Raw genomic sequence first — 14,472 nt, forward strand, 5'->3', positions numbered from 1 at the left:
CCAAAGAGTTGTTGTGGATGGAGTTAAATCCGTTGGTGGTGTTCCGTAGAGCTTGCTGTTGGGGCTGGTTTTGTGTAACGTTTTTATCGATAACCTGTATGAGGGGATCGAGTGCACCCTCGGTAAGGCTGCAGATGACACCAAGCTGGGCAGGAGTGTTGACCTGCTGGAGGGGAGGGAGGCTCTGCAGAGGCACCTGCGTAGGCTGGACTGATGGGCCACGTCCAGCTGCACGGCCTTCAACAAGGCTGGGGGCCGGGTGCTGCTCTTGGGGCACACCACCCCACGCAGCGACACAGGCTCGGGGAAGAGCGGCTGGGAAGCTGCCCAGCAGAAAAGGACCTGGGGGAGCTGGTCGGCCGCTGGCTGAACGTGGGCCAGCCGTGTGCCAGGTGGCCTACAAGGCCGATGCCGTGCGGGCCTGCATCAGAAACGGCGTGGCCAGCAGGACCAGGGAAGGGATTGTCCCTCTGTACTCAGGAGCAAGCTGTATATTATAACACTATTCTGTACTGTATCACTAGAGAAGGTAGACTCAAGTTTCAGGATGCAGCAAGAACTATGTTCTAGACTCACCGTTTCTCTGCTGGTGGCACTCACATCATTTAGTGCAGCTTTCTGTATGCGGGGTCTTGTGACACCACTGTCAAGGTAGAGGGTTATCTTACCATGGGGTGAGTTACCCTCTGCTGATGCTTGTCTCTTTTCAGGGTACTGGAGGAGCCAGGTGGTGGGTTCAGACTGGCTGTCTCACTTTTGGTAGAGCAGATGTATCCCACCGCAGTCCCATCCAGTTGCTGTCACAATTGTGTTGTACTTCTCTGGCACAAAATAGGGAATGATCGCCCCAGATTAACATGCCTATCATTACTCGGGATTTTCTTCCACATCACACCTCTTCCCTAGACACTGTGTTCATTTGGATTCAAGGGATCAGCCTTCCTTCGAGAGACCCTCAGCTGCAGAGTCTTCTTAGTCCGCAGTGGCAGTTAGAGATGTGGGACCGACCTCGCTGTGGTCAAGTCTCCTGCCCTTCCAAAAAGCCCTTGTGCACCAACCTTTGCCAACGTTTTCCTTCCCTCCAGCATGCACATACACAATTTCACCAATTCTAGCATTTCCAGATGGATGAAAAATTAAATTGAGGAAAATTTTTAAATTAAACTTTGAGTTGCTTAATATTACTGAAATAAAGATAAAGAACTTGCACTTAGGCTGAGCAAAAGTTTGTTTAGCATAACTAACAGAACATACTCCTTTCCTCTTTGCTTTACACTTCAGTTATTCAATCACCAAGCAACACTAGAAGAACAGAAGTACTATAAAATTTCTTATTTTATAGTTTAGACTTCTAATTATTGTTAGAACAATCTAAAAGTCAGATATGCATCTCTTTACAGGGAAAGCTTTAGACAATAAAAAAGCTGAGACAAACTAATATTCATAGTTTTATTGTATCCTTTTATAATACTGACTAGAACGCCAGATTTAATAATATTGGATGCAGGTATAAAAATAGTCCAATCCTTAAAAATTATATTTTGCTACTACAGTACTGTATAATTAGTGAAGGCTGAAAATATGATACAACTTTAAATAATACTGGTTTGGAAAACGTCCTTAGAACCCCAGCAACTTGGAAGCGAACAATCAGAGCTACAGGGAGGGAAGCAGGACAATGTGAAGGACATAACGCAGGTTTACATTCAGGTTGATAGAGGAAGCACAAACAAATGCTTAAAATTTACCTTTTGAAACAGACTTCACTAAAGGTGAGCAATACTACCGCAGTTCTGAAAGCCGCTCAAAGAAACTATGATGACTTTACATATAAGATTTTGTCTTCTGCTAGGAGAAAGTCTTGCAGAATTTAACAGGACTCAGAACAAATGGCTGAGTTTAACAGAATTTCCTTTTTTTTTTTTTAATGAAAGAATTATATATTTAATTTTTTTTTCTTTAAAGTTAACCATCCTAATGGTTTTTATAGCAGACATTTTATGTCAGGCAAATTCTGTGGCACTGTTCAAGAGAACTGATCGCTTTTTACTGGATTCCCCAGGACTCTTCCATATTGGGTTTTACAGACTTGTGGGCCACCTGCTCCAGCAATTACCCAAGCAAGACTCCCATCCCTTTGAGCATTTTACCAGAATGAAGACCAGGGGACTTAGCATTTACACACGACTTTTGATGAACATTAGGTACCCACTTTAGGTTTTCCATCAACAAGGATATTACTCATACACAACACAAACCACACGCAGAAGAGGCGTGTCATCCCAAACATAACCTTACAGTACGGAAGCCACAGTGTTACACTCAATTTCGATGTTTACTTCTGCAAAACAAGGAAGTATATTTATTTTCTTCCTTTCTTTCTTTCTCTTTCTTTCTTTCTTTCTAAATTTCCTCTTTTTTTTCTTACCTCTTTACAGATTTCTGTCCTGCTTTTCAATTCCAACAGTTCAAGGGAATGAAGAATTAAATACACATTGCAAGACTCCCAAAATCTTACAAGCACACAGTGCATACCCCTTTCAAAACTGTGAGATCTTGTTTCATTTCTGAAGGCACAAGTACGTGAACTGATGGGTAGTTCTTATCTGTGAATGCATGAAGCACCTCTACATCCCTAGAAGATCTCACACAATGGGAAACACATTGGCTGATCAGTAAAAAAAAAAAAAAAAAACTTTACAAAATTCACATTCATCCTCTTCTCAGAAAGGTGTTACAGATCTTGAACAACCTGTTCAATCTCACATAATACAGGTTCTGCTACAGTAATAAGGATACATCCAAAAAATAAATACGACATGAAAAGGCAGCAACAATGTCACAGAAATGGGCAGAAAACAGAGCTGCAGGAATGCATGTTGTACACACAAGTGACCCTGACTTTGGAATGATTCAGGCCTAAAAAAACTTCACTAAAATCCGTGAAAGAGTTATCCCAGCCCACTAGAGTGGATGCTGGATTGGGTCCTTTGTGTGTAGAGAGGAAAAAACCAATAGTCAGCATAGGAAGAACATTTAAGTAAAATGCATCCGTTCTTGTTAATTTAAGGAAGAAAATTAAAGATTAAACATCACTATGAGGGAATGAGAAGTCCAGATGGATTTGGAACGGATATAGCCATTGACCAGCATTAGGAACACGTCCCGAGGAAGCACTTCACGTGGCTGCAGCAGTGTCCAAAACCACTCTGCTGCTCTCTCAGGCCCTGGTGAACAACCTTTACAAGTGTTGGCACAATTTCGCAGTCACGAACACCTCTCAGTAAATGCAACTTATTGCTATTTTTAGATATTTTTTTTTTTCTTATTGCTCATTGTGGAAACAAATCACTTTTAGAAGGCAGGTCACAGGCAACGTCTCTGTATATGACTGTGACAGTGAAACTTTATGGGACATGCTGAAAAAGCAATGAGATTAATTGCTGGTCTTTTACTTAACACTATATATGTGGAGGGCAAAAAGCATCAAACTATCCCTGTTCCTTATACTCCTTACGTCAGCCAAATTCAGTGCTTCGAGGTTTCAATGGTGTGCAAAAGCACTCTGGTTTTCCAACGCAGCGTGGGAGGGTCAGCCAGGATGAGCAGCGGTGCAGGACAGGGACACAGGGAGGCTGTTGCACCCCTTTTCAATGACCCCTCCAGCCTGCCTCTCACTGCTCTGTTCATTCTGACTGCCTCTCCTAGGCTGACTGCCAGGGGTATTCCTCTGGGCAAGGGGCTTTTGCCAACACAATTGTCAGAGCACTATAGCAGCAAACATATGCCTCCTACATCCTTCTCTTTCAAGCAACAGAATTAGCTTTTTTTTTTTCCTCCCAAAGTTAATCAAAAATACTCCCACACACCTGCCCGTGGCCCCTTGCTGACGGCTCAGCTGGCCACAGCAGCCAGGAGTACGAGCAGATTTCCATGCAGTGTTGGTGCGGCTTTACCTCCTTTCCCCACATCAGGCTGAGCCACTTGCAGCCTCCTTACAAGAAACATGCCATTTCTATCTCATCCTCTTGGATAGTTGAGAGCAATTCTCCTTGGCAAAAGCATCCAGTGTGCTCAAAATTTGCAATTTGGGGTAGCTAAGAGAAATCTAAATAGCCTGAGAAACAAGCTGCGCTTATTTAGGCACCCTAGGAGAGTTAGGTACTGAACATGGAGGTATCCACATTTGAAGGCGGGCCTGATAGGGCACATGGAGACCTGGCTTATATCCAGCAGGGTCAACAAAACCTAAAACCACTACCAAAAGGTGCTTTGTTGATGGCAAACGGACAAGCAGATGGAGAGGATCCTGGTGGCAGTTTCAGCAGAGGCAAGCTGCACGGAAACGGGTCACATCCTTGCTGCAGCAGGGAGAGCCCATTGCTACTGGGATGCGGTAGTAATTTATTGCAAATTAATTGCAGTAAAGCTACTGTCAAACCATGGCAAAACACACTGCACTCCACCCAGCCTCTCTGCCTTTGTGGAGCCGTTGGGTTTGGGTGCACACAGAGGGATCACTTCGCGGGGAGCGGCAGGGCTGGCTGACACTTCCTGGGTCCCCACGCGGGTAAGCACCTGCACTGACCTCGGGGCTGTCACCTCCCCACATCCTTTCCTCTTCCCCTCCTGGAACACCACTAAAGGTCTTGGCAGGGGCAGGTCAGCAGAGACCCCTTTCCTTCTCCTGTGGGATAAGCATTGACTTTTTTCTCACCAAAACCAAAAGGAAGCTGCAATGGGTTAATTTCATAATAATTTCCCCAACATTTACCTGTTCTGGCAGAGACAAAATTTCAGTGCAATAAAGTTTGTTCTTTTGGAAAAGAGCCAGGTTTTGCAGTCCTCACCTAGAAAACCTTGCTGGGTTTACTGAGACACTGACAATTTGCAAATTGGTGTGAAATGATACAGACCAGGAGTTTTGCTCATATAACCCATATGTTACACTTTATATAGAAGGATTAATCTGAATTTGTGAGCTGGTATTTCATACTTTGGTCTTTGCACCTGTCACACAAAGGAACATTTCACAGCCTTCAAACTAAACAAGTGATTAAACGTACCTTGTATAAGTAAATACCTAAACCCTTTCCTGTCTGAGGAAATGCTGGCATGCAGTTAAATCCTACCATCACTGCTGGGACATGCTTAGTTTTTGATAAGCTGCTTTAGTAGACAGGGACAGATTCCAGTGCTCATCTATGCACTTTGGATTTAGATCCAGCACAAAGCCCCAGCTTCCCCATTTTCATCTGTAACAGGGACAAAACCCTTCTCCATACCATGGGAGAGGCAGTCCCATCCGTCCTAGGCATGCTCAAAACTACAGTTGGTGTTAGGTAAAAAACTCACCCCTGCAAGAACAACCCCACCAACATCCTCTTTGAAGGACCTCAGAGCACAGCAGGGCCAAGCCCTTGCTTCGCATCATCCAGTGGACCCTGCGTAATTAACATGTTGGATGCTTATGACGGGGAGAAGAGTGTCATTCACAGACTGAAAACACTGGGAACAGTTAATTCTTGTGCTTTACTTGTTACACTATTTTGGATACTGCAACTAGAATGTTCCTTAAATATAGTTCCTTTGGCAGCATAAGCATCCATTCCCTGCCTACATGCGAGATAAGATAAGCAGCGTACTACCACCTGCAAGTTTGATTGTGGATTAAGTCACATACATTGTCACCATAAAATGACGTCAGTGCACAGCATACTGCCCCAGGCATCCATAAAGATCTGTTTTTCTGTAAGACCACACTGCTGTTATTAGGTGGTGGATAAGGGGTGAGGCATACAGAGGCACTGCGGTTGCGATGACTTCGGTTATCTCTGCAGTAAAAATAAGTGGGAAATATACATCAGTAATAAAATCTCTTATGACACCCTGCTCTGTAAAGAAAAAAGTCAATAAACTTTTGATCTGATCTTTGGTGAGGAATATAATAATTTACATTCTTCAGCTTTTGCGAAGGTGATTTATGTGAATTAACACCTAGATGAGGAAACCTGCCTGGTTTGAATCACTCGAAACTAGGACAGAAGAAATCAACCTATTTTGATATGCAATCTTTGCTCCACTAGGATTAAAAGCATCATGTTTCTCTCTGCCTTAAATGCAACCGACTGCAGAGAGCCTTTTTTTCCAACGTATTGAAAGCCTCCACAGCTCCTCCTGAAGTCAAGGTGGCTGTGGAGGGCTGAAAACTACGTCCCACCCACAGTGCCCAGAACTCACGTGCCGCCTGCCCAGCCAGAGACATAGCCTTACTGCTCCTTCCTTGAGTTCCACATAAGAGGCACGGTGAATTCCCAGCTCATGTTTTTCTTCCTTATGAGCAAGTATTTTACATTTTATCGCTGTTTTTATAAGCCTTTAAATCCCTGCAAGTAAACAGCCTCATATGATCCTATGCAGAAGCACTGTGATGATGTGTAGCGTCATCACTTCTGAACCACGCTGGCTGACAAAACGACAACATACACAGACTCTTCCCTATATATGCAAGTTTTCAGAGCAGCACAATCAACTGTGCCTGTTTTCAGTTTAACTGCAGTGGTATGACTAACTTTCCCCTACTCCTTGGAGACAATCAACCCATGAATTCAGCCAACACTGCCAGGCACCAGCCTTCAGCAAGGGCCTGGCCATCTGGAGAACTTCTACCAGTATGAAGGTAAGGGCCAGAGGACAAGCCAATTTCCTGTCATACACAAAGCAAAAAGCAATGCAGCAAGGGGAAAGGGGAGTGGACAAACTTGTCGTACTAAAACCAGTCACACGGTGAATCTTTGCATGAAGGTTGGCCAAGAAGACAAGCACAGTCAACAGTGAACAAGATCTGTAAACAAAACACTCCCTAGTGGTATTCACTGGGTGCTGGGCACAGTTCATCTGCCTGTACTTATCGATGCTTGCCATGTAGCGTAAAGGGTGAAGAAGCAGCACAGAACAAAACCGGAGTACATGCACGAGCTTCCGCTTGGGTCTTTTACTGATGTGCACATTGAGCCATTCCCTCTTCCTCCTCTTCCTCACTGCTGCTCAGCAAGTGTAACCATTCCCCAGGGCAGCAATGCTTGGCATGGAGTTCAAAGATCATCCTGTTATATGGGAAGAGTAAGATTGGTGTGGGCTGAACTGCCAGGAGACACATTGTACCTGGGGATCAAGGGCCAATTTGCGTCAGTCTTCCACTCCCTCTCTGTCCTGCTAAAAATAGTCTCTTCTTCTGGTTTCGTCACTAATGAAGGATGGATTGTATTGTCCAGGGTAGATGCATGAATGTCGAGATCCAGGCAAACCAGTGTAAGGAGGATAAAGTCCATTCCTTTCCAGTTCAGGATTTCTCAGTCCAGTTGGCTGTGTTAGCAAAAATAAATAAATAAATAAATAAAAATTTTAAAGGGTCTTATTCTCATAGTCAAATCCTCTTTCCATCACAGCCTTACCACCTTTCCCAGCAGTTATTTCAGTAGCTAGAAGGAATAATAATATGATCACTATATCTCTATAACTTGGAATGATTTTCACTGTGAGAGTTATGCATTTTCTGGAGGGCAGTATTCTGACGCAACTGAGTTTTGACATCTTGCCAATTAAAAGACTTGAAGTTTACCTGGCTGGAAGTTTACCTGACTCCATCAAGTGCAGTCTGAGTACACAGTTAATTTTTAATCCAAGCGAACTGTACTGATGATCTCAGGCACTGAAATAACACTCCTTAATTCAGGATATTGTCCCAGAGTCATCCTTAAAGGAAATGTTTGTAGAAAAGCCAAGTTTGTTTCCTTCTCTGAGTATTATCTGGAAGGACTTTTTTTCTCATTTTCCTTCATGCTGTGTAACCCAGTAAAATTGCTTTGGGAAAACTTCAAATACAAGCCAGAAAAAAAGTATTGCTCACTGCTCTCTTCTCTGGAAAGCAGGAGTCCAGAAAGTGTGATTTGGATGAAATCCTGCAACCTTCACTGAAATGAGTAACCCCACACAGATCTTGACTGCATCCAGTATATTGATGTGGGTTAGTGACAAATGATACACCAATACAACAGCTCTGGATATAGACATTAGCAGCTGGTACCAACCACGCAGGTATTACAGTGTCCATTATGGCAGGTATTGTGACTCTTCCTCTGCCCTACACAGCCCATTACTCCTTCACCACCTCCTTCCTGATGCTTGTTCCCACAGAGCTGGAGGGATGCTTCTTATGCATCCTTCCGGCTTCAGAAAGGGGCCTGTACCCTGGAGAGGGGAGGAGTGGAAGAAGAGAGGGGTCCTCAGTGACCAGCATCTTCCCATTTGGGGGCAAAGAACCCCCAGGGAGAGGTCTCAACCTTCCAGCATCATCAGTGAGGGTGAAAGAGAGAAAACTGCCCACAGAGATTCCTACAAGACTGCCCCAAACCTTCAACTCTCCTTCTCTACTCTACGATAGGGCTTTTTAGGCATCTACCAAAATGTTCCTAGACATTTCCCTACCACTCTTCCTAATGACACCTCCTTGTGGTATTCACCACACAAGTAATAGCTGGAGTCCACCGAACTCCCAGTGCCTTGCTGTCTATGGAAGCCATTTGCTTAGCTTTTTTGTTTTTCAGGAAAGGTATCTCTGATTCCCAAAATAAAGGAACGTGTCTTTGCTGTATCAGGTACAAAGGGTTAATAGTTAAGCTATGGATAGATACCGAGTAATACACATCTGTCATCTGCAATAGGTTCTTGGTGCTTCCGTTCTCCTGCATCTCGATGGTCTCTCTGCCCCACTCTTGTGCTCGGGGGTTCTTTGGATATTCAGCATATGGTGACATCTGGAAATCCCCACTCTTGAAAATGAGTTTACTTATGTCATTTTTATTCTTTCTGTTTAGAAAAGAATGAAGGAAAGCGAAAAGATGTAACTTATCCTCATATATTATGTGCATTTCTGACATGATCTCAGGAGACTTACCACATGTTGCAAACTTTCACTGGGAACTAAGATAACCAGGTGAGACCTCAGAAGGGCTACAGTCCACCTCCTGCTCCAAGGCACAGATAGGAGCCGTATGACTGTGCCATACAGAGCACTGTCTGGTGGGATTTGAATAGTGATTCCTTGATTTGAATATCCTGATTGAGGATAGAGATAGCATAACATCTCTGAGCAACCTATTCTACTGCCTTACTGTCCTCTTGGTGAAAGAGTTTTTCCTTACATTCCGTTTAAATCTCTCCTGTTTCAATTTAAGCCCCTTGTCTCTTGGAAATGTGCATGTTCACTAGAGTCAATGAAAAAGCCTAGGAAGAATGAAAAATGCAAGGAAGCCCCCACACTATTCAAGTCTCCAAACGCTTAACTGTAGCACTTCCAGGCACCACATTAATTTCTGAGAAGAAAGGCCGGCAAGTTACCAGTCTGAACAACACCAAACGCCCCTACATCACTGCCATGTTGTAGGAGCGGACTTTGGTGACATTCCCAGTTCAGAGCAGAGTACCCTCCAGGAAAGCACACAGCCTGTCAAAGGCCAGGACTGATGAGAAGACTGGTCTGTCCCCGCAGAGATCTGCACACTGGGACCTGGAGTGACCATCTCACCTCCCAGCTGGGCCTTGCTGCTACTGAGAAATCCAGCTGCTGACTTTAGTCAGAGTGCTTTGAAATCCTAGATTTGGGGGCTGGAATGGGTGGCAGAGGGTGTTACTGCAAGGCAGCCCTTTTTCATGGTATGTAAATCATGAAGCACAACTACCTCAGCAGCACATCTTGCCTCTACTCCGAAGCTATCTGCTGGTATGGGAACTACACGTGTGTGTGTGTGTGTCTGAGAGGTAAAGACACAGTGAGAGCACGTGCAGGACTTGTGCTTGGAGGAAAAGAGCGTTGAATGCACTCCCACACCTCTTGAGCAATGGCCCAGAAGCCCTTCCTGTTGACTAAACTCCTCTCTTCTACTTAGCTTGCATTTTTGGAGGCTACCGCCTGGTGCCCTGTGGCTCTGAGTGGAAAGGACTTCTTTGCCTCTCCATCCATACAGGACACAATTGCCAGGCAATTCAGAGACAGAGTTGAATTTATTAACCTGACTGCTGGAAAAAAAAAAAGAAAAGGCACATCCCAAATGAAAGCACAAGGCAATACTTAAATATTTCTGCTTAAACTGCTTGCTTAGCTGTACCTGTGCACCTATGTTTCTTTGATCCTTCAGGGCTTCTACATGGAGCGCTAGGTGCGGTGTAAGTACGGCTGGCGGTGGTACCTACCGGCAGCAGGTGACAATCAGCGCTATGCCCATGATAAGCAGAAGTCCCCCTCCTGCAGCCGCAATCACCACAGTGATGAGCTGGTATGCTAGGGACGAGAAAGACATATTCTCACTTAGAGACAGCAATGCGGTCGTAAGTATTCATGTAAACATATCCACAGTCCTCACACGAGGGGATTAACTGTTTGCTTCCTGCCTTCCCTCCTTCTGTAAACAATATTACTGCAATTTTTCAAGAGAAATAGATGGAGCTGGGGATCTCTTGCTGAGGAAAGGAGAAGCTCCTGTGTGCTGAGGGGAACGATTCCCCTTACTGATAAATCTCAGTAACTCAATTGATCTTTCATGGATTCACCTCCAAATATCTTGCTTCACGCTATCTGCGCTATCATGACAGAATATCCAGAGAAAGATCTCCAAGGAAAATATTGATCTTGTTAGCAGATAACATTAACTCAACTGTGTCACAGAAATAATTTCTGTCAAAGAAATATTTGGGTCGACAAAATAATTTTTGACAGACATTGAGGAAACAGAAAACCCTGACAAGAGTAGTCTGCACCTACTGAGTTTTAGACACAGTTATTTGCAATTACTTGTTGCAAATTTCCCACTTCTGACACAGTGGAAATGAAGTGAAATGAAGTGAAATGAAATGAAACGAAACGAAACAAAATGAAACAAATGAAATGAAATGAAACTCTGTACTTACGGTTTCCACAGTTGAACCCTCCTAAGCCAAAAGGGCAGCTGATAACAGAAAACAAGAGGGAGTTTCAGTAGCTTGGTTGTGCCAACAGGTCACCAAAGCAGGATTAAGAAGGATGGTGGGGTAGGAGGGGGCAGAGCAGTCACCATACCTCACACAGGTCTCGTTTTCCAGCTTATATCCATCTTCACAGGCTACAAGCAGACAAGAGAGAAGGGCCATGAGCACCGCACAGTGGTGCACAGGAGGCATTCACCATCGCTGCCTCCCTCGGCAGCTTCTCCCCAGCCAACCTCGGGACCAACAGCAGCAGGACCACTACCCGCTCCGATGCGACTCAGTCTCCTCTGTTTTAAGCAAAATGCTGTGAACTTAAACTCAGCTCCCACTGGCTTTGACAAGGCCGTTTCAGAGTTTCCCAAGAGCTAACCTGGAGCCTGCCACAGGGTGGGCAGCTGGTAAAACAATTCCTGACACAATCCCTCCTTGCCCAAATGGAAACTCACCTCATGCTTGTATTGTTTCTCACAAAATATCAGAGTACAAAATCTGCAAGTGTCACCAGCTTTCATTTTGAAACCTCACTTAAGCTGTGCTACTTCAGCAATGATGCATGTTATTCATTGTTTTTAAATGTTAATACTGCTAGATAATGTTATCCAAACAGAGCTGCGGTTAACCCAAAGTGAGATGTTATGTTTTACCTCATGAAAAATGCCACTTTCTTTTTCTCTTAAAGCTGGAACTAAATCAAAGTTTGAGATGTCATATTTTACGATAGTATAGTTGTATTGAATAGAAATTAAATTTTTGACTAGGTATAAATAACCCAGAAACTGCGACGTATAAAATGTTGGTTAAAAAACAACCCCGAAGCCATACTGCTGTGCTTAACGGACAGCTATCTCATCATCTGAATGACCTGAGAAAATTGTATTATGCTTCTGATGAACAGCAAAGGTGGTGACCCACTGGGCACACAACTACAAGTTTTGGGTTACTGCCGAGATCAGCACTTTTTCATGCACCAGTCCCTCAGCAGGCATTGCTCGTGGATTGTTTTCCCAACACCGTATGCTTAAAAACAGCAATACAGCAGCTCTTGAGTCCTCCTCCCTCTGCCTTGACCTCTAGCCGCAGGAATAAGGTGCAGCTGCAAGCATGGGGGCTTGCCAAGCCCCACCAAGCTCAGGGAAATCCCTCGGGGTGCAGGGGTCTGCCCCGCAGAGCTGCAGGAGGGTGGCCAAGCGCTCGCCTCCTCCCCAGCACAGCACAGGAGATGCCATTGCCCCGGCACAGCTGGAGCCCACCTGTTTTCAGAAGCACCTAGCACAGGAGGGGAGGGAGGAGAAAAGGAGGGCAAATGTGCAGCTTATTATGATGGGCTGGCAATACCATAATAAACCAAGAGAGACCCCTAGTTTTCTAGCTGGACCCAGAAGTTTATGGCTCTTGCAGCACCAATAACAAGGGGTGTCAGTGCCAGCTGGGAGCAATGTGACCATGACCTCTCTTTCATAATGCAGGTCACAGAACTTCCCTAAATTCAATTCCAGTTTCAAATCAAATAGTTGAACTGGAACTACATTTTACAGAACCATCCAAGCTTGATTTTACTATTTCCAGCGACAGACAATCAACCACAACCCTAGGTCAGATGCTCGTAAAGTTAATTTCCCCAGCCATTAAAAACATTCACCTTCTTTCTGTTCTGCATTATCCCCATGTCAAATTCCAGTCTTTGGATGTTTTCTCGGTAGGCTGGAAAAGGTTATATTATCCCATTTCTCCTCCTCGCCATCAGATCTCTCCTTTGCCTCTTGTAAAGCCAAGTGCTCTGAGATTTTCAAGCTTCCCTGGCTCTTGCAACTTTGCTCTGAACACTCCCATTCTCTCTCTGACCCTTTTGAGTTCTGGTTCCCAGAACTGGATGTCGCAAGCACAGGGATAACAAAACCTCTCTTCTCCTGCCTGCCCATGCCCCTAAATGCACCAGGCATGGCATTAGCCTGAGCCAGAGCTTGGGACTCCTCTTTGCTTGCCAGGCCCCCTCTGCAGCTCTGTCCCAGTCCCGGCTTTTCAGGAGATCTGACCTGCAGGATGCCTGGCACTCTTCTCTCGGATGCTTGTGGTCATATGGAAATGCTGTTTGCTACATCCCAGAGGTTTGCTACATCCAAGAGGTGCAGGAGCTGTGCCCAGCCATGCGGGCACACGCATCCTGAGCAGCCTCAGCACCGCAGCCCCCCTTGGGCAGGGGCAGCCCTGGGGACCCACCGGCACACAGCTGCCAGCCTGGGAGCTCCACGGGGGCTGGAGAAAGGAAAAGCAAGGTCCTGAAGGTGTGTGTCTCTGTGTCTTATTTTACTTAAAGCAATGCAGAGCTTTAATGCTCAGAGTCTATGTCCTTGCCTCTCCTCAATGCTCCCTTTTCCTGCCACTTTGCTTTCTCCTCTGGCATCATTCCTGCTCCTCTGAATACACTCCGGGGGGACTCGTGCTATCACGCTCACTTGGCAAGCTCTCAGATGCGAGCAGGGAGCAGAGGAGAGGTTTAAGTGTCAGAGGTCAAGCAAAGCTATTGAGTTTTGCTTTTCTGCTCGGGACTCCTTTGCCTCTGCCTTCCCAAAAGAGGCTCAGGGGTCTCTCTGGAGACCTTTCCAAGGAGAGGACAGCCGGCGAGCTGCTCCTCTTAGTGCAGGGAACTTTACGTGCAACATTACGAATTGTATGCCTCAGAAAAGCTGGCACAGTGGGGCTGTTGCCCTCTAGAAAGACTAGAGCAGCCCTGAAGACACCAGGAAGGCTGAAACCAGCAAGGACCCCGAGATGACTGAATGCACACCTTGACCCAAATGTCAAACTGCCATGGCTCAAAGGGACCCTTCCTGGCTCCAGGGGACACTTTCCAGGCATGCCCCAGGTGACAGACAGAGCCAGGAAGGGAAAAGCAAACCCAAACCTCCCACAGGGAGGCCAGATGGGGCAGCACAATGGCTGTTTCCCTCTTTGCAAGGACATAATGGGAGTTAGCACTCCATGTCTCCACGATCCACAATGAGGGTTGGATGCTCAGGAGACCGCAGTTCCTGTTTAGTCACTAAGAGGGCAGAGATTTTAAAAGAGCCTGGCATATTACATGCTGTATTGATGGGAGAGAATAGCCCTAAATTTCAAATAAGGGCCATAGCATGGCTTTTGAAAAAGACTTTAAAATCTTGATGGCCTGGCTTACCCAGATGGGGATAGTGATGCCAACAGTCCGGTACATCGCTGGAGCACCACACCGTGCGCTCGGCAGCAACCCCTCACCACCATCCCCAGGCTCACCTGGCCTCAACCCCTCACCATCCCTGTCCGTCAGGCACTCCCAAGCTGGTCAGTAAGATGTTTCCTAGTGCCAGCAGAGAGCTGAAGATGGAAAATTGAAACCTCACAGTGTGGGGGTTGGTCTTTCTTATTCTGCACAGCAAAAAAGACAAGTGGGTAGGAACTGATCACATCTCCCTC

General features: G+C 45.5%; 1 protein-coding gene across 3 annotated transcripts in view; it reads right to left on the bottom strand.

Annotated features, from left to right (window-relative positions):
- Nucleotides 1-1,435: 1,435 nt before the first annotated feature.
- HEG1 (heart development protein with EGF like domains 1) overlaps nt 1,436-14,472 on the bottom strand; it is a 45,237-nt gene continuing 32,200 nt past the window's right edge. For 2 of the 3 annotated variants that reach the window (XM_083840640.1, XM_083840641.1), the window contains exons 17-21: nt 11,114-11,156; nt 10,966-11,003; nt 10,252-10,339; nt 8,694-8,868; nt 1,436-7,365 (exon numbers count right to left, since the gene is read on the bottom strand). In XM_083840640.1, coding sequence (XP_083696766.1) covers nt 7,216-7,365; nt 8,694-8,868; nt 10,252-10,339; nt 10,966-11,003; nt 11,114-11,156 — 494 coding nt within the window. In that variant the 3' untranslated portion in view covers nt 1,436-7,215. The remainder of the gene's footprint in view (nt 7,366-8,693; nt 8,869-10,251; nt 10,340-10,965; nt 11,004-11,113; nt 11,157-14,472) is intronic. The other variant, XM_083840642.1, reaches the window with a different exon arrangement.

The sequence above is a fragment of the Anser anser genome (assembly GCF_964211835.1).
Source record: "Anser anser genome assembly, chromosome: 6".
Classification (NCBI taxonomy): Eukaryota; Metazoa; Chordata; class Aves; order Anseriformes; family Anatidae; genus Anser; species Anser anser.